General features: G+C 41.0%; 1 protein-coding gene across 1 annotated transcript; it reads left to right on the top strand.

Annotated features, from left to right (window-relative positions):
- The first annotated feature begins 6,666 nt into the window (after window positions 1–6,666).
- On the top strand, window positions 6,667–26,171 carry comta (catechol-O-methyltransferase a). Its single transcript, XM_060843912.1, has 4 exons — window positions 6,667–6,949; window positions 11,651–11,844; window positions 16,274–16,405; window positions 25,992–26,171. Exons 1-4 carry the CDS (start codon window positions 6,667–6,669, stop codon window positions 26,169–26,171), a joined length of 789 nt encoding a protein of 262 aa, XP_060699895.1.

Raw genomic sequence — 26,171 nt, 5'->3', positions numbered from 1 at the left:
AGATATGGTTACAAAGAGACCAGATCTGGGAGTTGAATATCCATGGGTACTCAGTGCTTCAGAAAGATAGACAGAAAGGAAAAGGTGGTGTAGCTTTGTTGGCAAAGGAAGAGATCACATGTAGTGAGAATTGACCTTGGCACTGGAGGTCAAGATGTAGAATTAATCTTGCTAAAAGTAAGAAATAGCAAGGGAAAGAAGGCCTTGGTGGGAGTAGTCCATAGCTGATGTAATCTATAACATCCATTCCACAGTAGGACACAGGAATAACCAGGAAAGACTGGGGATTTGTAAGAAAGATATGGCAGTAATCATGGGTGATTTAATATGCATATAGGCTAGATTAATCAAATTGGGAGAAAGTGAGCACTGCAGGTGCTGGAGATCAGAGTCGAGCAGATCAAGTAGCATCTGAGGAGCAGGAGAATCGGGCATAAGCCCTTCATCAGGAATGAAGCTTGTGGGCCCGGGGAGGGCTGAGAGGTAAATGGAAGGTGGGCTGGGGTTGGGGGGAAGGTAGCTGAGAGTGCAATAGGTAGAGAATGTGACGGAGAAGTGATAGATTGGAGAGGAGGGTGGAGCAGATAGATGGGGAAGGCAATGAATAGGTCAGGAGGGCGGTGCTGAGCTGAAGGCTTGTGACTGGGATAATGTGGGGGGGGGGGGAAGGGAAATGAGGAAACTGGTAAAATCCACATTGATCCCATGTGGTTGCAAGACCCCAAGGCAGAATATGAGGTATTCTTCCTCTAGATGTCAGGTAGTAAGGGTTTGGTGATGGAGGAGGCCCAGGACCTGCATGTCCTTGGCAGAGTGGGAGGGGGAGTGAAGAATTCAACCACGGGGCAGTGGGGTTGGTTGGTGCGGGTGTCCCAGAGATGTTCTTTGAAACGATCTGCAAATAGGCACCCTGTCTCCCCGATGTACAGGAGACCACATAGGGTGCAACGGATACAGTAGATGACATTGGTATAGGTAAATTCTGTCAGAAGTGGAAGGATCCTTTGGGGCTTTGGACAGAGGTGAGGGGGGAGGTGTGGATGCAGGTTTTGTACTCCCTGCACTGGCAGGGGAGGATGCCAGGAGTATGGTGTGGGCTGGTGGGTTGCGTGGATCTGACAAGGGAGTTGTGGAGGGAATGGTCTCTCCGGAATGCTGATAGGGGTGGGGAGGGAAAATATCTCTGGTGGTGGGGTCTGTTTGAAGATGGTGGAAGTGGCGGAGGAGCCTTAGAGATATATTTCCCTCCCCACCCCTATCAGTGTTCAAAAGAGACCATTCCGTCTGCAACTTCTTGTTAGATCCATGCCTCCACTCCCCTACCAACCCACTCCTGGCACCTTCCCCTGCCACTGCAGGAAGTGCAAAAGTATTGGTCCATTCCATCCATCAAGATTAACAGAGAAATCCTTCCAAATGTAGAATATTTCCCCGACCTGGGAGCCACTTCTCAAATAAGGCTGACTTTGATGCAGAGATTCAACACCCAATCTGAATCCCACTTTCAGGCACCTAAGAATGAGAATCTTTGATCGTGACATCCATGCTAATATCAAGATCCTTGTATATAAGGAAGTCATCATTCTAATTCTTCTTTATGGCTGTGAAATGTGGACTACTAAAGACACCACCTCAAGACACTCAAGAAGTACCATCAATACTGTTTGAGATGGGTTCTTTGCATTATCTGAGAGGAGAGCATAATAACATCAGCATCCTTGAAACAGCTATCAGCACCAGCATTGAGGATGTTATCATCCAGAACCAAATCCCCTGGCTGGCCACATACTTAGGATGCCTGAGTTCCAACTACCAAAGTAAATGCTCTTCGTCCAACTCAAGGAAGGCACTTAGAAAAGGGAAGGTCAAATGAAATATTTTAAAAACTCCCTGATGGATTCTATCAAGAAATGCAACATAGATGTCAATGCATGGGAGAACCTTGTTAATTTTAACACCTTTCCTGTGACCATAAGATAGAGGAGCAGAATTAGATCATTCAGGCCATCGACTCTCACCACCTTTGATTATGGTTGATAGGTTTCTCTATCCAATCTCCTGCCTTCTCCCTCTTACCATAGGTTCTTGATTAGTAAGGGAATCAATCTAACTCTATCTTTAATACACCCAATGACTTGGCCTCCACACCCTTCTGCAGCAACGAGTTCTATAGATTCACTACCTTCTGGTTGTAGAAATTCCTCCTCATCTCAGTTCTAAACAGTCATCCCTTCACTCTGAAGCTGTGCCCTCAGGTCCTGGTCTTTCCTACTAGTGGAAACATGACCCATCTATACAGGCCTGTTAACTTTTTTTTAGTTTCAATGAGATAGAGTCATAGAGATGTATAGCATGGGAACAGACCCTTCGGTCCAACCCGTCCATGCCGACCAGATATCCCAACCCAATCTAGTCCCACCTGCCAGCACCCGGCCCATATCCCTCCAAATCCTTCCTATTCATATACCCATCCAAATGCCTCTTAAATCCGCCCTCATCTTTCTGAACTCCGTCAAATACAAACCCAAGACCTCAACCACTCCACATATGACAAACCCTTCTTTCCTGGAATCATACTTGTAAGCTTCCTCTGAACCCCCCCTCCCCCCCCCAAGGCAGCACATCCTTCCTTAGATATGGGGTGCAAAGCCTGCTCACAATATTCCAAACATGGTGTGACCAGAGCTGCTTTATGCTGAGGCTATATTCATTCCTCTTGTATTCTACTCCTTTTGAAATGAACGCTAATGTTGCCTTCTTAACTGCTAACTGAACTTGCATGTTAACCTTAAAAGAATCCTTAACTAGGACTCCTAAGTCTCTTTGTGGCTTCAGATTTACAAATGGTCTATGCCTCTATTTTCCTACCAAAATGCATTAGGCATGAAGCTAACTGGTCGATAGTTTCCTATCTCAATCACAACTTGAATAAAGAGCTTTTATTTGCTACGTTCAGTCTGATAGAACCTTTCCAAAATGTAGTGAAATTTGGAAAATTGACACCAATATATCTACTCAATATCTCTCTTTTAAACCCTAGCACAAAGTCCAATGGGACCTGATCACTTGTCATCCCAGCTCCATCAGTCTGCTTAGTACCATTTTCCTGGTGATTGTTATTTTAACAAGCTCCTGGTTTCCTTCCACCTCCTGATTTACAACTGATATTTTGTTCTTTGGTTCCACAATGAACTCAGGAGCAAAATATCTATTTATGTCAGCTGCTGGTTCCTTCTTCCATTAATTTCCTGTTTTCATTCTCGAGGGGACCAAAAGAAATTTTACTTCGAATCTCTCCCTTTCCATTTTCATAATCTACCTAGTTTCATCTCACCTTAATTTCTTTCCAATAATTAATCTTTTAGTCATTCCCTGTTCTTTATATTTTGACCAATTAGCTGACTTGCCATTCACCTTTGTATTATATGCTTTTACAGAACCCATGGACCACTCTCACTAGTGACTACATTCCTCTACAATTCCTTATCTCTACTCAACCCATTTCTATGCCCTGATCCCTCCAGCTAATGCCACCTTTGATTAAGAGCGCTACTTTTCCATTGTTGCTGATCTGCTCATACCCCTCAATATTCAGGAACTAATCCTTGACATCCTGCAGCCACATCTCCATAATGTCTAAGATTATATTTATTTACTTCACTGTGCTCTATCAGTTTGTTTCTTTTGTAAAAAGTGCTACATGCATTCCAATATTTTATATCTATTTAAGTTTTCAAATATATTTTCCTAAGAATATTTTTGGAGGGGTGATCAGTAGGTAATCATGTGTGAGGAATGTTGATTGAATCCAATTGAATGGCAGAGCAGGTTTGAGAAATTGAATGGGTCACCCCCGTTCCTATCTCTTATGGCTTTATGGGTGGTGCAGAAAGAGAGAGAATTGTTATTTTTAAAAATTTAAGATTTTGGGAAGATGTGTATAGAAGACTGACACACAGAACAACAAAAAGCAATGAGATCAAGATAAAATCAATGCATCAAAAACTGAATTGTTCAGCTCTCCAGCTGAGTTATTTCTGGGTATAAGACTTTGTAACTTCTTAAATTAAAAATCATGCTGAAATAATAAGAATGAGAGCTCAGAAGGCCATTAAGCCTATTGTGACTGTGCTAGCTCTTTGATCAATCAATCCAATTGATTTCAGTCACCTCCTCTTCCCCCTTGGCTGTGCAATTTTTTCCTTCATATGTATTTCTCCAACTTGCTTTCAAAAGTTAGCACTGAATTTACTTTCACCAGTGCATTCAGATCATAACAACACAGTGTAAGAAAAAAAATTCCCTCCCCTCAGGTTCTATTTCTATTTTATCTTGCACATGCTGTATCAAAGATTGAATTCTATTATGTTCACTGGACTAAATTCAACTGCTGGCTTGTACCCATCCTGTAGATTTATGTTGTCAATTACTTTACTGTGATTATTAATATCAAACCTTACAATGATGTTAACCAGTGTTACTATTAGTATATCACGTAATGCATCAAGCCTTTGAAATATATTAAACATTAACAGTAAATCTTTCCGATATTACATTATACTGTGGTTAGCTACTCGCTGTGACATTTTCTTTAATTGAGTTGATTTATGTAGGACAGATCTCAAATGAAAAAGGATCATAAGTAAAACACTAAATAATATTAATCATAAAATCTAAAATATGAACCCATATGTACAAATCCCCAAGCAGTCATATGTATAGGGCTATTGTGAAAGAACCAGGCAGCAAGACTAATTGCTTTGATCTCTTTCACTAAGTCACCACAAGCAGATGAATGATTCCCTTCTGTAAGATGCAATGAATCCAATAAAAGGTTTCTCTGACGCTTCTACTGGTGAAGTTAATGTGTAGTCAAGACAGATATCAAAAGAACCCTCCCAGTGGTGACACAGAGGGTGATACAATTGCTGTAGTCACCCGAAGATTTCATTTCCTGATCGCTAGCTGACATACATTTAGAAGCAAAGTCTCTCTTTAGGGAATACTTGGTCCATATCAGTATCACCTGAACTGGTTCAAATGTGTCAAGTCGTTAGAGATAGCAGGTTTTGGATTTTATTCCCTCTGCTTACTGTCCCATGCAGATTTCATGGGAGTCATGGGATGAAGAAGTGTTCATCCAATGATGATCCAACCAGTTTGACAGACCAGCAGGACTGGGGCTGGGGGTGAGAGACTCTCAGTAACCATACATTGTGAGTCCAGAAGATGATGAGAGGAAACATAAATAATTAACTTTAAAGAGAAAGTTAAAAAAAAATCAATCCAAGGTAAATAAAGAAATGCTTGTGCCCTGAGGTAGTCCACCAGATAGGGTCAAACAATGCCTTTTTCAGGATTTTCAGATATCAGTTGCAATATTTAGTCTAGCATCTGCGAGAGGAGATACACAGATGCACAAGTTGTTTCGTAATGTAATCACCTGAGACAGACAGTCAGAAGCTCTACCCAAACATGACCTTTAGTAATCCAGCTTGTTTTGAATAGAGTGGACTGCGTTTGTTCAATTCTCCTTACACAAAGGTAATTACTGATTGCAAATGTACTTTCTCATAGTAAGTACAGATGCTTAAACGTAAATGTATTTTTATTTATCAATAGGGATGTAATTTCGTTGCATTCCTGTACCCCAACATTATTACTGCGTGATAATAGATACTTGTTATATGGTTCAGAATTTAACTACCATCAGTTCAAGTGTAAGGACAGAGCAGCAAGCACCATAATTGATTGTCCTTACAGAATTGATGTGATTATTCATCTAAGGGCACTCTCACCATGGAGATTAATGTAATTATGGTTGTGAGAGATTGCTTTTGGGAAAATGCACTTCAGTTTTTTTCCGTGAGGGCGTATTGTTATTTATTATTGCCAGTGGGATTTCAGAACGTAGCCATAGCAACCAGCTATTCTGGAAAGCACTCTTCTGCTACACCGATTCCTTCACTAGGCAAACACAAACATATTAATCTGAAAAGGGGAGGGTGGGCGAAAATGTCTAGCAACTGTGAATAGACCGTCTACTGTGAGGTGAATCCTCCAGAGTGAACAACCATAATTTGGCTGCCGGAAGCTGATAATAATCACAGGTTAAAATTGGTTTCGTCATGTGAAAAAACATTAGGTAAGAAGCGTCACTCTTCTGACTCACTTTTCATATCCTGGTTACAGAAGGCCAGACTTTGAGGTTATCTGAATGTTGCTGACCCTCCAAGTTTGAGTCAGAGTCTTCAGAAAATCAAAGAAGCATCTTCAGGCACAGCTGCCAGCAACTGAGGAGAAAAACAGGTAATGGAAAACAGCTGACAGGGTGAAATGTTTTTTAGATTGGTACTCAGCCATTTTAGATATTTTTCTTCAACCTGTTCAGACATATTACACACCTCTGGAACAAATGGGACTTGAACCTGGGCCTCCTGACTCAGTGGTAGGAACACCACTACCCCCACCGCAAGAGCCCCTCAGCCAGTTTAATGTGGGTTCAATTCCTGGTTCAGTTGGTTTTAATCAGAAAAGGAGATGGTACTTTGGCCTGTTTGGTGTTGGTGACTCAACTCAACCACTGTTTCCCCCCTTGATTTAAGTAGGTATGGTGTTTAGATGATACACAAAACAACTTGTGCATGTGTGTATCTCCCCTCGCAGATGCTAGACTATCTCGCAATCCTTGGCGTCTTTGTGGCAAGCCTACTCCTGCTTCTCTTAGTGTTTCCAATTCTGGCCAAGAACAGAAGCGCAGCTGCAATCTTCTGGCACAGTGTCCTAAAAGAGAAAATGGCACAGTACATAACCGGAAAAAGCAAAGAGGAGCGAATTCTAGAATTTGTGTTGCATAATGCTGTGAAAGGTGATCCAAAGAGTGTGGTGGATACGATTGACAAATACTGCTGGGAGAAGGAATGGGCGATGAATGTAGGAGATGAGAAAGGTAACATTTTATACAAAAAGTAATCTAAGATCACATTTGAACTTTGCAATTTAAGGGCATTGTTTTGATATGGTCTTTGTTCTTGTAATTTTTGCACAATTTGACAGACCTAAACTTGAAAAATATGAACATAATTGCGCCATTCAATGAAGCACCTTTAGTATTAAAAAAATTTCAGTGTGCTTCAAAGGAACAAATACAACTGGATTCTTGCAGAATGCAATAAATAACCTGTGAAACAGTATTCTGGAGAATTTAATTCTGTTAAAATCATAATACACTCCTGCATTAGACATTGTTTTTATCTAATGACTGCAGATGCTGGAAACCAGATTCTGGATTAGTGGTGCTGGAAGAGCACAGCAGTTCAGGCAGCATCCAAGGAGCAGTAAAATCGACGTTTCGGGCAAAAGCCCTTCATCGGGAATAAAGGCAGAGAGCCTGAAGGGTGGAGAGATAAGCTAGGGGAGGGTGGGGGTGGGGAGAAAGTAGCATGGAGTACAATAGGTGAGTGGGGGAGGGGATGAAGGTGATAGGTCAGAGAGGAGGGTGGAGTGGATAGGTGGAAAAGAAGATAGGCAGGTAGGACAAGTCATGGGGACAGTGCTGAGCTGGAAATTTGGAACTAGGGTGAGGAGGGGGGAGGGTAAATGAGGAAACTGTTGAAGTCCACATTGATACCCTGGGGATTGAAATGTTCCGAGGCGGAAGATGAGGCGTTCTTCCTCCAGGCATCTGGTGGTGGGGGAGTGGCGGTGAAGGAGGCCCAGGACCTCCATGTCTTCGGCAGAGTGGGAGGGGGAGTTGAAATTTTGGGCCACAGGGCGGTGTGGTTGATTGGTGCGGGTGTCCCCGAGATGTTCCCTAAAGCGCACTGCTAAGAGGCGTCCAGTCTCCCCAATGTAGAGGACACCTCATCGGGAGCAACGGATACAATAAATGATATTAGTGGATGTGCAGGTAAAACTTTGATGGATGTGAAAGGCTCTTTTAGGGTCTTGGATGGAGATGAGGGAGGAAGTGTGGGCTCAGGTTTTGCAATTCCTGCGGTGGCAGGGGAAGGTGCCAGGATGGGAGGGTGGATTATAGGGGGCGTGGACCTGACCAGGTAGTCACGGAGGGAATGGTCTTTGCGGAAGATGGAAAGGGGAGGGGAGGGAAATATATCCCTGGTGGTAGGGTCTTTAGACATTACCAGACTGTTCAAAAGCTGTTACATATTTTGCTTGAAGGAAAGAATACTTAAGAGTGATCTCTTCAAAACTGTAAGAATTCTCCAATGTGCTCTTCAGAAGAAAACACATGTGGACACCATTCAAGGCCAATGTAGCAAAGTTATCTGATGGAACTGTGAATGAGTTTATTTTTGCATTCTCTTTATGGCACAATATTACAGCAAACTTTGTTTTACCCATCATCTTATGAACTCGCACTCTCCTTAAACTGGCAAAAATTAAACAGCTTAAGAATTGAAAGTTTACTGTATTAGTGCAATCTCTGTGATGACCAGGTGGTCAGTTGAGGGTGCAAGTGAGAATGTTCTCTGCTGGTAAGTTTTACTTAAGGCAACATTGTATTATTTAAACGATTTATACTATAAATGAAGTATAACAGTGATGTGTATAGCCCCTGCATTACATTCTATTACTACAACCGGGACATTTGATCAACCTTTACTCTCCTGGTCCCACAGGTTGTGAAGATGTACAGCATGCAAACAGACCCTTTGGTCCAACTCATCCATGCCAACCAGATATTCTAAATTACTTTAGTTCCATTTGCCAGCATTTGGCCTATATCCCTCTAAACCCTTCCTATTCATGTACCTATTCCAGATGCCTTTAAATGTTATAATTGTACCAGCCTCCACCATTTCCCCTGGCAACTCATTCCATATATGCACCACCCTGTGTGTGAAAAACTTGCCCCTCAGGTTCCTGGAAGAAAAAGACCTTGACTATTCACCCTATCCATGTTCAAGATTTTATAAACTTCTATAAAGTTACCCCTCAGCCTTCAATGCTCCAGGGAAGATAGCCCCAGTCTCTTCAGCCTCTCCCTAGAGCTCAAACCCTAGAAACATCCTTGTAAATCTATCCATGACCCTTTCAAGTTTTTCACAACATCTTTCCTAAAGCAAGGAGACCAGAATTGAATGCAATATTCAAAAGTGGCCTAAGCAATCTCCGATGCAGCTGCAAAATGATCTCCCAACTCTTATTCTCAATGCACTGTCCAGTAAAGGTAAATGTACCAAATGCCTCCTTCACTACCCTGTTTACCCACAACTCCACTTTCCAGGAACTGTGAACCTGCACCTCAAGGTTTGTTTTTTCAGCAACACTCCCATTCCTTTCTGTTAAGTGTAGGTGCTGGTTAATAAAATGTTTGCTGTACTTGATGTATCATGGTCCTTACCAGAACTGCATAATAAATAAGCTGCATCAAAATTGGATACATTACCACAATCAAAAAGACCAAACTTTGATTCCTCGATTTTAGCTCATTCAAATAATCACAGCTGCAATTCTGATGAAAAGCCCTTTTAAATGCCAGATTTCAGGACAGTTTTGATTTGGTATGCAAACAGTATGACCTTTCTTGGTCAAAGCAGTTTAGCTTTTCAGGCATGCTGATTCAGTGAGCTGCCAAGTTGTTTTGGATTCAGAGATAAAATCTGTGTGGGGTGCATGCCTTAAATAATAAATGGGATCCATGATAAATGAACCGTACAAGAAGACAATGTACTTTAACTAAAACGTTGAGTTGAGTTCAACTGTTCCCGTCTGTTACCATGGTAACTATCTACTGGGTAGGCTGAATCCAGCAACATTGAAGATCATCTTCAATGTATAAAAAACTGATATGGTCACAGAACAATTAATCTTTGGATGACAAAATACTTTGAAAAATGATTTTCTAAAAAGAAAAACGGTACAAGCATGGATCCATGATTAATTTTGCAAGTCAGCATTTGTAAATAGATTAAATTATTTGCAATAAGTATATGTTAGTGAGCAAGGATAAAGTACAGCAATGTAAGTCTGTATTGTTACTTGTTCCTGAGGCAATCTTAAGCAAGAATCATCTCACTAAGAGACCTATTAAGAGTTTTCAGAAGAGTAGTTTGCAAAGGTGAAAATCTTGCACCCACTTCACTATTAATCTAACTTATGCAGGGAGGAAAGGGCCCAGGTGTGGTGGGAAAGTGAACTGGGAATTGAAAATTCTTCAGGATGATGATAATGGGAGCTATAGTTGGTTTTAGTGCTCTTGGACTGGGCTGTCTTTGATGAGAATTCAACCAAGGGTCCCTGTGTGTGGGCCATTATCTAATTCCGTCTGCTCAAAAAAGTGTCCAATATGGACTTTGATTGAAGATTAAATTACCACATTGTTTACAATCAAATTTCTTGTTTTGAACTCATAAGAATAATGACACCTCGACATCCCCAAAGGCATTACCCCTCCATTTAGCGCGGTGTGCCTGCACCAGCTTTCCAAGTATTTTGGCTTAGTACCATTCATGTCTTTTCCCCAAAACCCTATACATTGTTTCTAGTAAAACAATTTGGTGATGCCTTGTAGAATGTCTCAATTAAACCTTCTTTCGCTACACTGCCAAACAGTGCAGTCAAGAGCCCTAACTACTTGCTATGTGAAAAAGAAATTTTCATATCATTTTTATTGCGACTAATGTAAACCATGCCTTCTGGTTCTCTATCCTTGTAAGTGTGGAAATGGTTTCTCTCTATTTATCCTGTCCAGCCTTCTGATGATTTTGAAAACTTCTTGCAAATTTCTTCTGGCTTTTTCTTTCCAAGGGAATCAGCCCCAGTGTCTCCCATCTATCCTTATCGCAGAAGTCTCTCATAAACCTCTTCTGTACTTTCTCCAATTGCATTCATATTCTTCTGATAATGTGGTGCCCAGAACTATACACAATACTCAAATTGAGGTCTAACCGATGTAGGTTCAGTATAACCTCCCTATTCTTGTACACCTTGGTCCCATTAATGGAACCTAGAATACTGTATCCTTTCTTAACATATCTCTCCACCTATCCTGCCATCTTCTAATGATTTATGCACAAGTACACCAAGGTGCCTCTGCACCTGCATCCCCTTGTTTTATACCATCCCTCATTTTTCTTCACATGAAAATGCCTCACCTCACACTTCTCTGCACTGTACTTCAACTGGTTCATCTCTTTTTGAAGTTCTATGTCATTCTCTTCATAGTTTACAAAGTATTTCATTGTCTGCAAACTTTGAAATTGTGTCCTGCCACCCAAGATCTATATAATTTGTAAATATGGATCAGAAAAGGCAAGGGTCTCAATACTGATCTCAGAATTGCAAACAACAAATCCAAGCAAATACTCAACAACCATCATAATTAACTATCCCTCAGCAAATTTTGTATTCATATTGCCTATGAATAAAACAGTAAAAGGAACAGTATCATTCAGTAGCTCTCAGTTTTCTTGCCTAGCCCAAAGTAGCAGCCAATGGCAGGAAGTTGCATTTGCTACGCCCTCTTTACCTTTTCATTTGATACCTGCATTAAGGCAAAGGGTTGAAGACAAATGGGCACAGATTGGATAAATGTGATTAGAACTATTTGCTTTTGTAGAAGATAAATGTGACTGACTGGCCAAATTAACTTTAGGTTTTAACTCCATACCACATTTATGTGCAGGTGTAATCTTGGACAAAGTTGTAAAAGAGACAAACCCATTATCTGTGCTGGAGCTGGGGACATACTGTGGTTACTCGGCTCTGCGCATGGTCTGTGTGCTCAAACATGGTGCTCGTTTACTGACCATCGAGTTCAATCCAGCCAATGCAAGCATTGCAAAGCAGATCTTCCGTTTTGCTGGAGTTGAGGACAAGGTAAAAGGTCTCAAAGCAACATGGTGTAATTCAATGATTTCAGAACTAACTCCATCTCTATTTATGTAATATTTGATAGAATTACCTAATTTTTGCGAAGTAAATATTGTTTAAATCAGATATCCTTGAAGAATTGAAAAATACTACTCAATGATAGAAGAACTTTTAAATAAAAAGATCTGTGTTTAGATTTAGATTTTCCCTCTCAAGACCCCCCCAAAACTCATTACAGTCAATAGTCCTATTAAACTGTGTATTGAATTGAATTTATTGTCACATGTACCAAAGCACAGTGAAAAGCTTTGTCTTGCGATCACAGAGTTACATAGCATAGATAAGTAAATAATCGGTAAACAGCAGCAAAAACAAAACCAAAAACACAGGTACAGGCGAATGTTAAGAGTTTGTGAGTCCATTCAGCATTCTAATAACAGTAGGGTAGAAAGTTTTGAAACCAGCTGGTGCGTGTGTTCAGGCTTCTGTACCTTCTCCCCGATGGTCGAGGTTGTAGAAAAGCATTGCCAGGGTGGGATGGATCTTTGAGAATGTTGGCGACCTTTCCTTGACGGGGGCCTGGTAGATGGATTCTATAGATTGTGATTGTCCAGGCAGAGTTCACCACTCTAACAGTCTCCGATCTTGAATGGTACAGTTGCCATAGCAGGTAGTGATACATCCACCCAGAATGCTCTCAATGATGCACCTATAAAAGTTGGCAAGGGTATTCGCCTTCATGCCAAATTTCCTTAGTTGCCTGAAGAGGAGGAGACTTTATTGGGCTTTTGTAACCAATGCGTCCACATGAAGAGTCCAAGAAAGCTTGTTGTTGTTGACCACTCCCAGGAGCTTGACGCTCTCCACTTGTTCCACCTCTGCGCTGTTAATGTGTAGGGGGCCATGAGTAACATCCACTGAAAATCAATAATGAATTCCTTGAACCAGCATTGAGAGCTAGGTTGTTCTCAGTGCACCATTTTCCAGCTCTTCCATCACCTGTCTGTAGTCTGTTTCATTGACACCACTATCAGGTGGCCATCGGCGAACTTGTAAATGGCATTAGTCTGGTATTTGGCGACACAGTCATGGGCATACAGTGAGGACAGTAGGGGGCTGAGTACACACCCATAGGGGCTCCAGTGTTGAGTTATACTGAGGATGAAATATTGTCCCTAATCTTCACTGCTTGTGGCCTGTGGGTCAGGAAACTGACGATTCAGCTGCAGAGAGTAGGGCTTAGACCGAGATCACTAAGTTTAGTGATCAGTCTCGAGGGGATAGTAGCTGAAGGCTGAACTGTAGTCAATGAGTAGGATCCTTATGTAGCAGTTCTTGGTGTCAAGATGTTCTAGGGAGGCCAGATGGGCAAGTGATATGGCATCTGATGTAGATCTGTTGCTTCTACAGGCAAATTGGAGTGGGTGCAGCAGTTCAGAAGGAACTGTGGAAGGACTAGCTCTATGAATCTTGATTATAGCCAATGAAGATTATTGTTTTCAGTAAGACATGTAGGCACTATGGTAATGAAGATATGGTTTAAGAACCTAAGAAAAATGAGCAATGTAAGACCATGGAGCTTTTCTGCAATTTGATACAGTCACAACTGGTCTCAGGGCTCAACTCCACTTTCCTGTGCAGCACCCCCCCCCAAAACCACCAACTCCTCCTTAGGTCAAACATCTGCCAATCTCTGGCTTGAATATATTGAAATGTTGACACATCCACAAAGTACCAGAGTAGAGATTTCCAAAGATTCACATTTCTGAGTTTCTTCTCATTTCAGTTCTAAATGATTGCTGCTAATCTTGATACTGCACCCTTTAATTCTGATTCCCCAGCCTGGGCAACAATCTCTTAATGTGTATAATGTAAACCTCTTCAGAATCTTATACATTCCAATGGAATTATCTTTCAATCTTCTAAACGCCTAGGAATATATGGCCCATTTACTCAACTTCTAATCTCTGGAACAAATCTATTGCACTTGCTGTAGCACTCGGCCAGCAATGGTCACGCAGCATGGAAACTGACTCTTCGGTCCAACCTGTCCACGCCAATCAGGTTTCCCAAACTAGTCTCTTTTGCCTGCATTTGGTCCATATCACTCTAAACCTTTCCTATTCACATACTTATCCAAATGTCTTTCAAATGCTGTAATTGTACTAGCCTCTACCACTTCCTCTGGCAGCTCATTCTATACATGCACCACCTTTTGTAAAAAAGGTTGCCCCTCGAGTCCCCTTTAAATCTTTCCTCTCTCACCTTAAATCTATGCCCTCTGGCTTTGGATTCCCCTAACCTTGGAAAAAAGGCCTTGGCTATTCACCTTATCCAAGCCCCTCATGATTTTTATAAACCTCAATGACACGAAAATTGGAGTTGCAGCAGGAAGCATAGGGGACTGTCAAAGAATACAGGAGGATATAGATAGACTGGAGAATTGGGCAGATGGATTTCAATCCATACAAATGTGAGTGATGCATTTAGGCAAGACTAATTCTAGATCAAATTATACAATGAACGGAAGAGCCTTGGGAAAAGTTGAGAGATCTGGGAGTGTGGGTCCATTGTACCCTGAAGGTTGCTGCACAGGTGTATAGAGTGGTCAAGAAAGCATATAGAATGTTTGCCTTCATTGAACAGGGTGTTGAGTATAAGAGCTGGCAAGTCATGTTAAAATTGTACAGGATGTTGGTTCGGCCACATTTGGAATACTGTGTACAGTTCTGGTCACCACATTCCCAAAAGGATGTGGACGCTTTGGAGAGGGTGCAGAGAAGGTTTACGAGGATGTTGCCTGGTATGTCAGGTGCTAGCTATGAAGAGAGGTTGAGTAGGTTAGGTTTATTTTCATTAAATAAAAGGAGATTATGGGGGGGACCTGATTGGGATTTACAAAATCATGAAGGGTATAGACAGGGTGAATAGAGACCAGCTTTTTCCCAGGGAGAACGATTCCATAACAAGAGGTCATGCTTTCAAGGTGAGAGGTAAAAAGTTTAAGGGGATACACGTGGCAAGTACTGCACACAGAGGGTGGTGGGCATCTGGAACACATTGCCAGTAGAGGTGGTAGAGGCAGGCATGGTAGATTCATTTACGATGCATCTGGACAGATGCATGAGTAGGTGGGGAGCAGAGGGATATAGATGCTTAGAAATTGACCGACAAGTTTAGACAATACATTTGGATTGGCTCAGGCTTGGAGGGCCGAAGAGCCTGTTCCTGGGCTGTAACGTTTCTTTGTTCTTTTATAAAGGTCATCCCTCAGCTCCCAATGCTCCAGGGGAAATGATCCCAGCCAATCCAGCCTCTTCTCCTTTCCTTTGATTGGGTCATACAGTATGGAAACAGACCCTTTGGTCCATCTTGTGCACTCAATTTTCCCAAATGAAACTAGTCCAACTTACCTGCATTTGGCCCATATCCCCACAATGCAGTCTACAGTGGGGAGACAAAACACAGGCTGGTGATGACTTTGTGGAACATCTACATTCTGATCACAAAGATGACCCCAAGCTTCCATTTGCCTCCCACTTCAACACACCATTATGTTCCCATGGAGTGTTGGCACGGTGGCTCAGTGGTTAGCATTGCTGCCTCACAGCACCAGGGACCCAGGCTCGATGCCAGCCTCTGGCAACTGTGTGGAGTTTGCACATTCTCCCCACATCTGCATGGGTTTCCTCCCACAATCCAAAGATGTGAAGGCCAGGTCAATTGGCTATGCTACATTCCCATAGTGTTCAGGAATATGTAGGTTAGGTGCATTAGTCAGGGATAAATGTGGAGTAATCGGGTAGGGAAATGAGTCGGGGTGGTTTACTCTGAGGGTCAGTGTAGACTTGTTGGGCCAAGTGGTCTGTTTCCACACTGTAGGGATTCTATGATCTCTCAAAACCTTTCCTACTCATAAACTTATTCAAATGTCTTTTAAACATTGTAACTGTACTTGCATCCACCACTTCCTCTGGCAGTTCATTCCACATACCACTGTGTAAAAAAAACTGTCCCTTTTTAAAATTTTTCTCCTCTCCCCTTAACAATATGCCCTTTATTGAAGTCTTGAGGTCCCTCACCCCAGGGAAAAGCCCCTTGCTATTCACAATTTTATCAATGCCTATAAGGACGCCCCTCAGCCTCTTACCTTCCAGTAAAAAACGTCCCAGCATTTCTTTATAACTCAAACCCTCCATTCCTGCCAATGTCCTGGTGAATTTTATGAATACGACAAATTTTTAATGAGTAAGTAAATCAAGGGTTATGGAGAAAATGGAGGAAAGTTGAATTGAGAGTTATAGGATCAACAGTGATCTCATTGAATGGTGGGACAGACTTGATTCGCCTTCTTCTGCTCCTATGTCTTTCGGTCTTAATAGGTTCAGAATTGCTTTTTAAACCAGTACTGATTTTTCTGCTCCAATGAATTAAGGTGGAGATCTTAGAAGGTTCATCTGGGGATATTATTCCGCAACTGAAGAAGAAGCAAGAAGTGGAGACTCTAGATTTTGTTTTCCTCGATCACTGGAAGGACAGATATCAACCTGACACACAACTCTTGGAGGTGAGAACTCGGTTTCCCTTTGCTTTCCCACCTCACCAAATACATGAGCTCAAAACACACACAGAGCAGCCTTAGAAACTGAAAAAAAAAGGTCAACTACATATTTATTGTCCAAGGAATGGGAGGATATTTTCTCGGAGGATATTTTCTCAGAGAATATTTATATTTGATGCATTTCAGTAATTTTGAGTTCATTTTGTTTTAATTTCAGCACTTGAATGAACATTGATATAACAGATTACAAAACTATTGAATACCTCGTAGGTAACATAAATGCTGGCATTTCATTTATACTATACAACTGTTAGGAGTAATGGTCTTGGCTACACTACTTAGAAGGAGATTGCACTTCCCCAGAGATCAGCTGATAGGCCAAGTAAATGAAGCATAAGGAAGTTCACAGTGGTGATATACCAGAATATTGTTGCAGTAACTGTCAGCACAGAATTAATGTTGGAGTTCCTCTCTATACTATACCAAGCCATGTTCCACATTTATATGGTGTTGAATCTAATTTTGATGATATATAGTTGAACCACTGAAACACAACTCTGGAGCCATGGGTTAATGTTGACTACTTCCTATTTGTGCTGTTGCGTGGGACGGGAAGGGGGAATAGCTAGAACATCTGAGTCAATTCATAATACCTTCTCATAACGTGGTTTAAAAAAAAACAAAGAAAATCTATAAGAAATTCCTCCATGGCCCTGCACTCAGGTGGTAAAGGAAGGAAAATACAAATGCTTTAAATATGAAGCAGAAATTGTTATTTTTCCTTTTGTATTATATAAATGACTAAAATATAATTAAAGGTTGGTCCAAAACTGCATTTATTCCCACCTCCATGCCCCACTTACCTTCTAATAGTTCCTTTTAATTAAAGGAATTTACAATAAAGGAGGATGCTGTTTGGTCTGATGCACCTGTGCTAGCTGAAAAAAGATATCCAGCCTAACCCCATTCTTTGGTCGATATTGATCCATAGCCGTGTAAGTTATGGCATTTCAAATTCATAGACAAATAAAGTTTAAATGTACGCTGTTGCTAACACCCTTTCATACTCAGTACCAATCCCTCAGAAAAACATTGTTTTCACTTCCCCCTAAATCTTTCTTTGGGTTATTTTAAATGTATGTGGCCTTGTTGTTGACTTCTCTGCAAAGCTGAATTTGTTGATGGCTGAGAGAAAATTTAATTAAGATGTGCAAATTTGAGAGATGCAGGCATAGGAAGGATTTATCTTCCTTAGCAGAAGGATCAATAACAAGGGGCATAGATTTAAAGCAATTAGTCCAGGAATTATAGAGTCATAGAGATGTACAGCATGGAAACAGACCCTTCGGTCCAAACGGTCCATGCCGACCAGATACCGCAATCCAACCTAGTCCCATCTGCCAGCACCTGGCCCATATCCCTCCAAACCCTTCCTATTCATATACCCATCCAAATGCCTCTTAAGTGTTGCAATTGTACCAGCCTCCACCGCTTCCTCTGGCAGCTTATTCCATACCCATACCACCTGCTGTGTGGAAAAAGTTGACCCTTAGGTCTCTTTTATATCTTTCCCCTCTCACCCTAAACCTGTGCCCTCTAGTTCTGGACTCCTCACCCCCAGGGAAAAGACTTTGCCTATTTATCCTATCCATGGCCCTCATAATTTTGTAAAGCTCTATAAGGCCTCTGACGCTCCAAGGAAAACAGCCCCAGCCTGTTCAGCCTTTCCCTATAGCTCAAATTCTCCAAACCTGGCAACATCCTTGTAAATCCTTTCTGAACCCTTTCAAGTTTCACAACATCTTTCCGATAGGAAGGAGACCAGAATTGCACACAATATTCTAACAGTGGCCAAACCAATGTCCGGTATAGCCACAACATGACCTCCTGACTCCTGTACTCAATACTCTGACCAATAAAGGAAAGTATACCAAACGCCCACTTCACTATCCTATCTACCTGCGACTCCACTTTCAAGGAGCTATGAACCTGCACTCCAAGGTCTCTTTGTTCAGCAACACTCCCTAGGACCTTACCATTAAGTGTATAAGTCCTGCTAAGATTTGCTTCCTTTAAAGAGGGAAATCTGCTGCCATTCATGTCTGACCTATGTGTGACTGCAGATCACAGCAACGTGGCTGACTCCTAACTGCTGTCTCGATAAATAGGAATGGCAGCCAAGCCAGCGACACAAACCTCCTCTGCATGAATGATAAAAGCTTCCCAGCACTGACGGCCTTTCGGCTTGCTCTCAAATAGGGAGGAATACACTCCACTTCCTTCATGTACAGATTGTAGTACTTCCACTTTCACTTTGTCCAATGGGAATGTCCTTCAAGCTTCCTTTTACTTACACCTGGAGAGTTTTGTGATTCCCATGACTCCTCCATGGGATGGATTGTGTATAAGTGGAATACTACTTTCAGAGCCTTTTCTTTGGCACTCTCCATGGCTTCTTCTCTTGAAAGGGGAAAGGGCGACACAGTGGTTAGCACTGCTGCTTCACAGATCCAGGGACCCGGGTTCAATTCCAGCCTTAAGCGACTGTCTGTGGAGTTTGCACATTCTTCCAGTGTCTGTGCAGGTTTCCCCCCACAATCTAAAGACGTGCAGGTTAGGTGAATTGGCTGTGCTAAGTTGTCCACATTTGTAGATTGGGTGCATTAGTCAGGAGTTAAATGTAGGCATATCAGTCTGGGTGGGTTACTCTTTGGAGAGTCTGTTTCCACATTGTAGAGACTTGATTCTATTCTATGAAAAACTAATGAAAGACACTCATATCTGAAAGAATGACAAAGGAATAGACTGAGAATACAGTGTCACAAGTCATGAAATGGTCATGTGACATAAACATGCTTATAGATACTACAGGGAGGAGAAAGTGAGGTCTGCAGATGCTGGAGATCAGAGCTGAAAATGTGTTGCTGGAAATGTGCAGCAGGTCAGGCAGCATCCAAGGAACAGGAGGTTTGACGTTTTGGGCATAAGCCCTTCTTCAGCCCTTTCCTGAAGAAGGCTTATGCCCGAAACGTCGAATCTCCTGTTCCTTGGATGCTGCCTGACCTGCTCAGTTATAGATACTACAGCCTTGTTTTCATGTAAAGTAGCTGTGGTCTCACAGCACCACCACTTTTGGCTCAAAAATAGGACAATATAGATTTCCAACCCCGACATAATAATATACATAACAAATGTAATCAATGATGCAAAGAAGCTGTATCATGCATCTTAAAAGGTGGCCAATTAGTCAACTTGTTCAGCACCAAAATTGATAACTATTGTTTAAAGTTTCCAATGCCAAATTGGAGTATCATGAATTGGAGGTGCCAGTTTTGGACTGGGGTGGACAAAGTCAGAAGTCACACGACATCACGTTATAGTCCAACAGAAGTACAAGCTTTTGGAGCAGCGTGGTTTCAGACAAATTTGTTGAATCTAACTTGGTGTGTGACTTCTGAAATTGGAGTGCAACATTGGATGATCAATTTAATTGTTTCAGAAATTATGAACTCACAGCATCTGGGTCTATACACAGTGGAGTTGAGGAGGATGAGGGGACATCTCATTGAAACAGACAGAACACTTGAGTGGCCTGGACAGATATTGCGAAGATGTTTCCATTAGTAGGAGAGACAAGGACTTGAGGGTACAGCTTTAGAGTAAAGGGAAGACTTTTTAGAATGGAGATAAGGAGGAACTTCTTCAGCCAGAGAGTGGTGAATCTATGGAATTCACTGCCACACAGAAGGCCATGGAGGCCAGTTGATTGAGTATATTTAAGATAGGTTCTTGAGTATCAAGGGTTACAGGGAGAAAACAGGTTTGAAAAACTAATCAGCCATGATTAAATGGCAGAGCAGACTCGATGGTGTGAATGGCCTAATTTCTGCTCCTATGTCTTGTGGTTTTATGATCTTATCAAGCTGTTGTTTCCAAGACTGTCACTGATCTCAACTCATATGTAAATCTTCCCCCATCACAGTTCCTCATCCCCACATAGTTTGCTTCTACCTTCTTTCAAAAAAAAGCACGGTGGCTCAGTGGTTAGCACCAGGGACCTGGGTTTGATTCCAGCCTTGGGGTACTGCGTGTGGAGTTTGTACGTTCTCCTCGTGTCTGCGTGGGTTTCCTCCGGGTGCTGCAGTTTCTTCTTACAGTCCAAAGATGTGCAGATTAGGTGGATTGGCTGTGGGAAATTGCCCATAGTGTTCAGGGATGTGTAGGTTAGGTGCATTACTTGGGAACTGTAGAGTAATAGGGTAGGGGAATGGGTCTGAGTGGGTTACTCTTTGGAGAGTTGGTGTAGATGTGTTGGGCCAAAGGGCCTGTTTCCACAATGTAGGAATTCTACGAATATTCTATTGGCCCTGACAGACCAATTGGTTCAGTTTGCTCCTGCCCTATGCAAATTATTTCTTCATATCTCAATTTTAGTTTCCCTCCCTGACTTTGTCTCTTCATACTCAAATTTGGGATTCTTCTGAGTTTCCTAGTCCCAGCTGCTGCTCCTCACCATGGATAATCAATCCATCTATATATCCATTTTTCATCAAAATTCATCAGAACAAGCTGGAGGCTCTCCACTTGTTCCTTGAAGAGAAGACTGAACAGTCCCCATCCACTGCCACCCTGCTTTACCTGCCTGAATACATTCTCACTTTGAACAATTTCTCATTCAACTCAAACATTCTAAAGAAAAATCAGTTTCCCCCTCTGCAGATGCTGCTAGAAATGCTGAGTTTTTCCAGTGTTTTGTTTTTTATTTCCGTTTTCCATAACTGCAGTACTTTTGCTCTTACTGGAAATTGTGAAACTGATTTCAGTTGTGGGTTTTGAGGAAGGGTCACTCGACCTGAAACACTGCTTTCTCTCCACAGATGCTGCCAGACTTGCTGAGATTTTCCAGCAGTTCCTCTCGTTTCAATTGTAACTGCTCGTTTTGTCAATACAGCTAAAATACCGAGTAAAAATAACATTCATATGAAACCAGTGAAATATTAGTCAATTCGAAATGATATATTTACTAGTACTCAGAACTCACATCAGTGTTAATGACCTTGGAAAATATGTGACCCAGAGTCCCAACTCTATACTGGGAACTGTGGTTAAACTGGCAAAACTTGACTTGAGTTTAACTTACTGGAATTTAGCTTTGACAGCACTTTTTAAAAAATTTTCCCTGCCTTTTCAGCTTTGCTGATTGGATCATCTGTTCTGCATGCTCCCAGCAACAGCTCAAACACAGCCAATCCATTGACATTGTGACTGCTTCCTGCAGAGAAAATCCGATCCCAAAAGGATCTGTGCATGGCCTAGCATGAAGATGCAGAGTTCTTGCTAACTTGAAGCCTTGTTGGCAGTTTTCCCATCAGTTTCTGGAATAGTCTTTTCTCCTCTATGACTTCCAATTCCAGTTACAATTCAGTCGGCAAATGCAGGAGAACAAGCTTATCTAACCTGCAGCCGGAGCTGCTCCAAGTACTTCATGCAATTCAATCATATCCGCAATTGAAAATCTTAAGATAATGGTTATCTTGTTCATATCTAGTGGAGCAAGATGTCTCGAAAGTGACTTCTTTAATACCATTGCCCCATTAATGAATAGATCTTAAGACTTATGTTCCAAAGTCAACTAACAATTTTAAATAAAGGTCAGTTAACAGGAACAGAGACTTTAACTAATTATGTGGCCTAAAGCCTTGTTGTATACATCCATATAATTCTGAAGACAAAAACTTGGATATTTCAACAGATCACTTTGTGTCATTCCATTAAAGTCCCTTTGGATGTTTTGAATTTTGAAATCCCTCAATGGCTCTTTCTCCTCCAGTCTACAAATCAACACCCAATCTTGACATTTCTACTGTCATTCAATCTTTTGCTTCATAAACCCACCTGATTTTGGTCCCACTGCTGGCTGGCATACCTTCAGCTGCCTTGACTGGAAGCTCCAAAGAGCCTCCTTTAATCTCTCTGCCGCTTTCCCCTCTAAACGTCTCCTCAAAACCTCTCTGATCAAGAATGCGGACACTTATTCGAACACTTGTAAAGCTGGCCAATTTTTGTCTGACAATATTCTTGTAAATCTTTGGATGTTTTACTATTGTGAAGGCACTATATGAATGCAACTTGTCATCTAGGAACACAAAAACAAGAGGTTAAATTCATACAAGTTGTAAAGTGAATTTTAAGTCCTTAGCTCCTCACTAATTGGGATAGTGGCAGAGTTAGGGCTGGAAGAAGTCCAGAAAACATGGGCAGGCCCACAGTATGAACTATTGGAATAGTTATCATTGCATTAAACATGCCCAGAAATCACAAGTTATTGTAATTGTATTCTGAGAGTTACATGACATGATGTTGCACCCCTCTCATCATAGAAGGTTTATCCTCCAACTCATTTGTAGGCAATGCTAAAGGATATCAAATTTATTTAAAAATAATTTGATTTTACTCAGTTAAAATAAACAAATCACAGTGAAATATGTATTTAATCCATTTGAGAGAAACAGGCCACAGCTCAGGAACGAATCAATCATTTCTAAATCATGAACTGGCGAGATCTATGTAGCTTGTCACATTTTTCATCAACAGGAGATTACAAAGGAAATACTTGGTTAACATTTCCGAACTACATACCGAACAGCAATGGGAAGTCAGGATGATTTTTACTCAACAGAATTACTGGACTCCGTTACCAGGTGCTAACTTAATTGAAACAGACAATTCTTTTATTGCATTTTAGTATAACCCAGTTACTAAAGTACTGATTATATTCCATCCAGCACTCACAGCTGTTACATCAATTTATAACTAGTAATTCACTTCTGATTTATACCCAATGTGTCCATTCCCACTTCTATTCAGAGCTTAATCTTACCAAGTTTTAAGCAGTTCACACATTTTCCTTGGTGAAGGCTAACATGAGGAGATATAGCTTTAAGTTGAGGGATGATAGATTTAGGACAGATATTAGGGGTAGTTTCTTTACTTAGTAGTAAGGGCGTAGAATGTCCTGCTTGCAACAGTAGTAGACCCACTGATGTTAAGGGCATATAAATAGGCATTGGACATACATATGGATAATAATGGAACTGTGTAGGTTAGTTGGGCATCAGATTATTTTCTCAGGTCAGCACAACATCGAGGGCCAAAGGGCCTGTATTGCGTTGTAATGTTTCATGTTCAATATTCCCTTTAACAGTTGTCAAGATGTAGATTCTGTTTGAGTTTGCAAGACAATCCTGTATATTTACAAAGTTAAAAATCACCAGGTTATAGTCCCAAGATTTATTTGGAAGCACTAGCTTTCAAACCGCTGCTCCTTCATCAGGTACAACCACCTGATAAAGGAGCAGCAGTCTGAAAGCTAGTGCTTCCAAACCTGTTGGACTATAACCAATATCATGGACATACTGTTGCTTGAAGGTGAGGAGGATACCTTGTTGCTGTCTAGTCATTAAGGACTTGGTGTTCTCATAGCTGATGGAAGAACCGGCAGCCTTGGTACCACATTGATGGTCATGTCTTGGAGTATGCACAATGCTTTAGTCAGCAAGACAATGATGTCTGTGAAACAATAGTGGTGTTGCCAGATGATTGCCTTTTCTTGACTAAGTCAGTAAGCATAAGGAAAGGGAATGGGGAGAGTTTGCAGCCTTACCATACTTGAAGTCCATAGTACCTGTGCTGGTCTATTAGAGTAGGGGACTTTGAAAAAGTTTCTATGTTACATTAGGATGCTGTACTGTTTTATGATGGAAGAGTGACTGCTGATGGATGTTATTGAAAGCCTCTTGAAATCAATGAAGGTGATACTCTTAAGCCCAGTGATGATAAAGGTCTCTTCATAGCTATCTACTGGAGCATTATCTGAAGAGATTCAAAGCAAATCTGGACTGGTTACGTGTCAGTCTTGGGCATTTTACATTTATTACTTTGCAGTGTTTGACAGTTGTTAGTTGCAGGACTCCATCTTTCCTCCTGTAAACTGTTGTATTTACAAGCTGATAATGGTGCAGAGAGCAACAGAAAATTGATAATCTTAATGAATTGATGGACTGACCATACAGCTTCATAATCAGCGAGATTTAAGGTTCAAGGAAAATTAAACAAACCACAGAAAATTAAGGACAAGAGGAGAAGATGAATTTAAATGTCAAATCAGACACAAACAGAAAATTAGGGAAAGACAACAAAAAGTTAAAAAAATTAAACATTAAATATGTTTAATATCTCAAACAATTCATTACTTCACTTATTGCTAGCCTTCTAGACTGAAAAGGTTGACTACTAGCTTTTAACCATTATTATGCTGCTAACAATAGAAGTGGTTTTCTTTTACAAAATAAAGCTTTGTGGCACTTTAATGGCTAATGCATGGGCAAATGCAGCAACTTGATGAAACTGGAGGGGAAATTAGTATAAACTTTTTCATGAAACTAAGAATTGAGTGCTGGAAACATAGGCACCTTTGGGATGGTTCCACACATATATTGGCGACTACCTCCAAACTGGCTGTTGTTTTAGTAGGAATGCTGCATAAATGCAAAATGTTGTATTTAGAGATACACTACAGAAATAGTTTCTGAAGTCTGTTTGATTTAATCATAGTATTGACATAAAAGGTGATGAGAACTGCACATTGTGCTTCATATAGATAGTACCATGCTGCCTTGAATCAATGAATTAAAACTTCAACCCCAATCCTGGTTTCAGATTAGCAAGGGCAGATTTATCATGTAATTTTCATCTAGAATTCTTTTATGACTAATGTCTAGAATGGTGTTGGGTTTAATGCCATAAAAGAAGTTAAATGTAACGATACTCCAGCAGGTCTTGATATATTAAGAATGACTGAGGAAATAATGAGAAAATTTACACGAAGTGATCAACTAGGTTACATGTTTATTCCTGACATGGAAGTATGTAATATCACCCATGTGTTGGGCCACTCTTTCCTTATGGAGTGGCTAATGTCCTGTTGCATCGTATCTTCATTTTCTTTGTTTTCTCACTCAGTTTGTATTTTTTGATATCCATTCTGAACATTTCCCCAGCAATCAAGCATCTTGCCCAGATATTATCAAGACCCAAAGTATGAAAAACAAGCACGAGGATGTGGTTTTGGCGGGTAATTGTGGAATAGACACTGAAAGTTTTAGAGAGGATGCAAGAGGAAAAATGAAACTTCCTCCAGGCTAGAAACCATTAGCATGTTTATTTCCAGAGTTGTTGTGGGTTCATTTCGGTCTTCATCATGTACAAGTTCATAATAGTAAGTAACATGGACAAGTGACCGATTTGTTTCTGAAGTCTGTTTGATTTAATCATAGTATTGACATTAAAGGTGATGAGAACTGCACATGGTACTATGTGAAGCACAAAGCAGCCTTGAATCAATGAAGCTACTGTCAAGAATTGTGCTCAGATCTAGTTAGCTGATAGTTCTGGGCCTGGCAGAGTAGGGAGATGAATCAATTAGCATTTTATTTCATCAGTCTGGTGTAAAGCAACTGTTTGTTCCAAAATGTTTAAACTAATTCTCAAATTGTGCATTCATTAACTATTGAATTTTTTGCCTTACCTGTAGGAATGTGGTCTGCTGAGAAAAGGCACTGTTCTGCTGGCAGACAATGTCATTACACCAGGAGCCCCAGAATTTCTACAGTACGTACGCAACAATCCCCGCTATGAGTGCACACACTATGCCTCAAATTTGGAATATACAAAGATTAAAGATGGAATGGAAAAGGCTATTTTCAAAGGTTAA

The sequence above is a fragment of the Hemiscyllium ocellatum genome, chromosome 24, assembly GCF_020745735.1.
Source record: "Hemiscyllium ocellatum isolate sHemOce1 chromosome 24, sHemOce1.pat.X.cur, whole genome shotgun sequence".
NCBI lineage: Eukaryota > Metazoa > Chordata > Chondrichthyes > Orectolobiformes > Hemiscylliidae > Hemiscyllium > Hemiscyllium ocellatum.
This window is presented reverse-complemented; position numbering and strand designations above follow the sequence as displayed.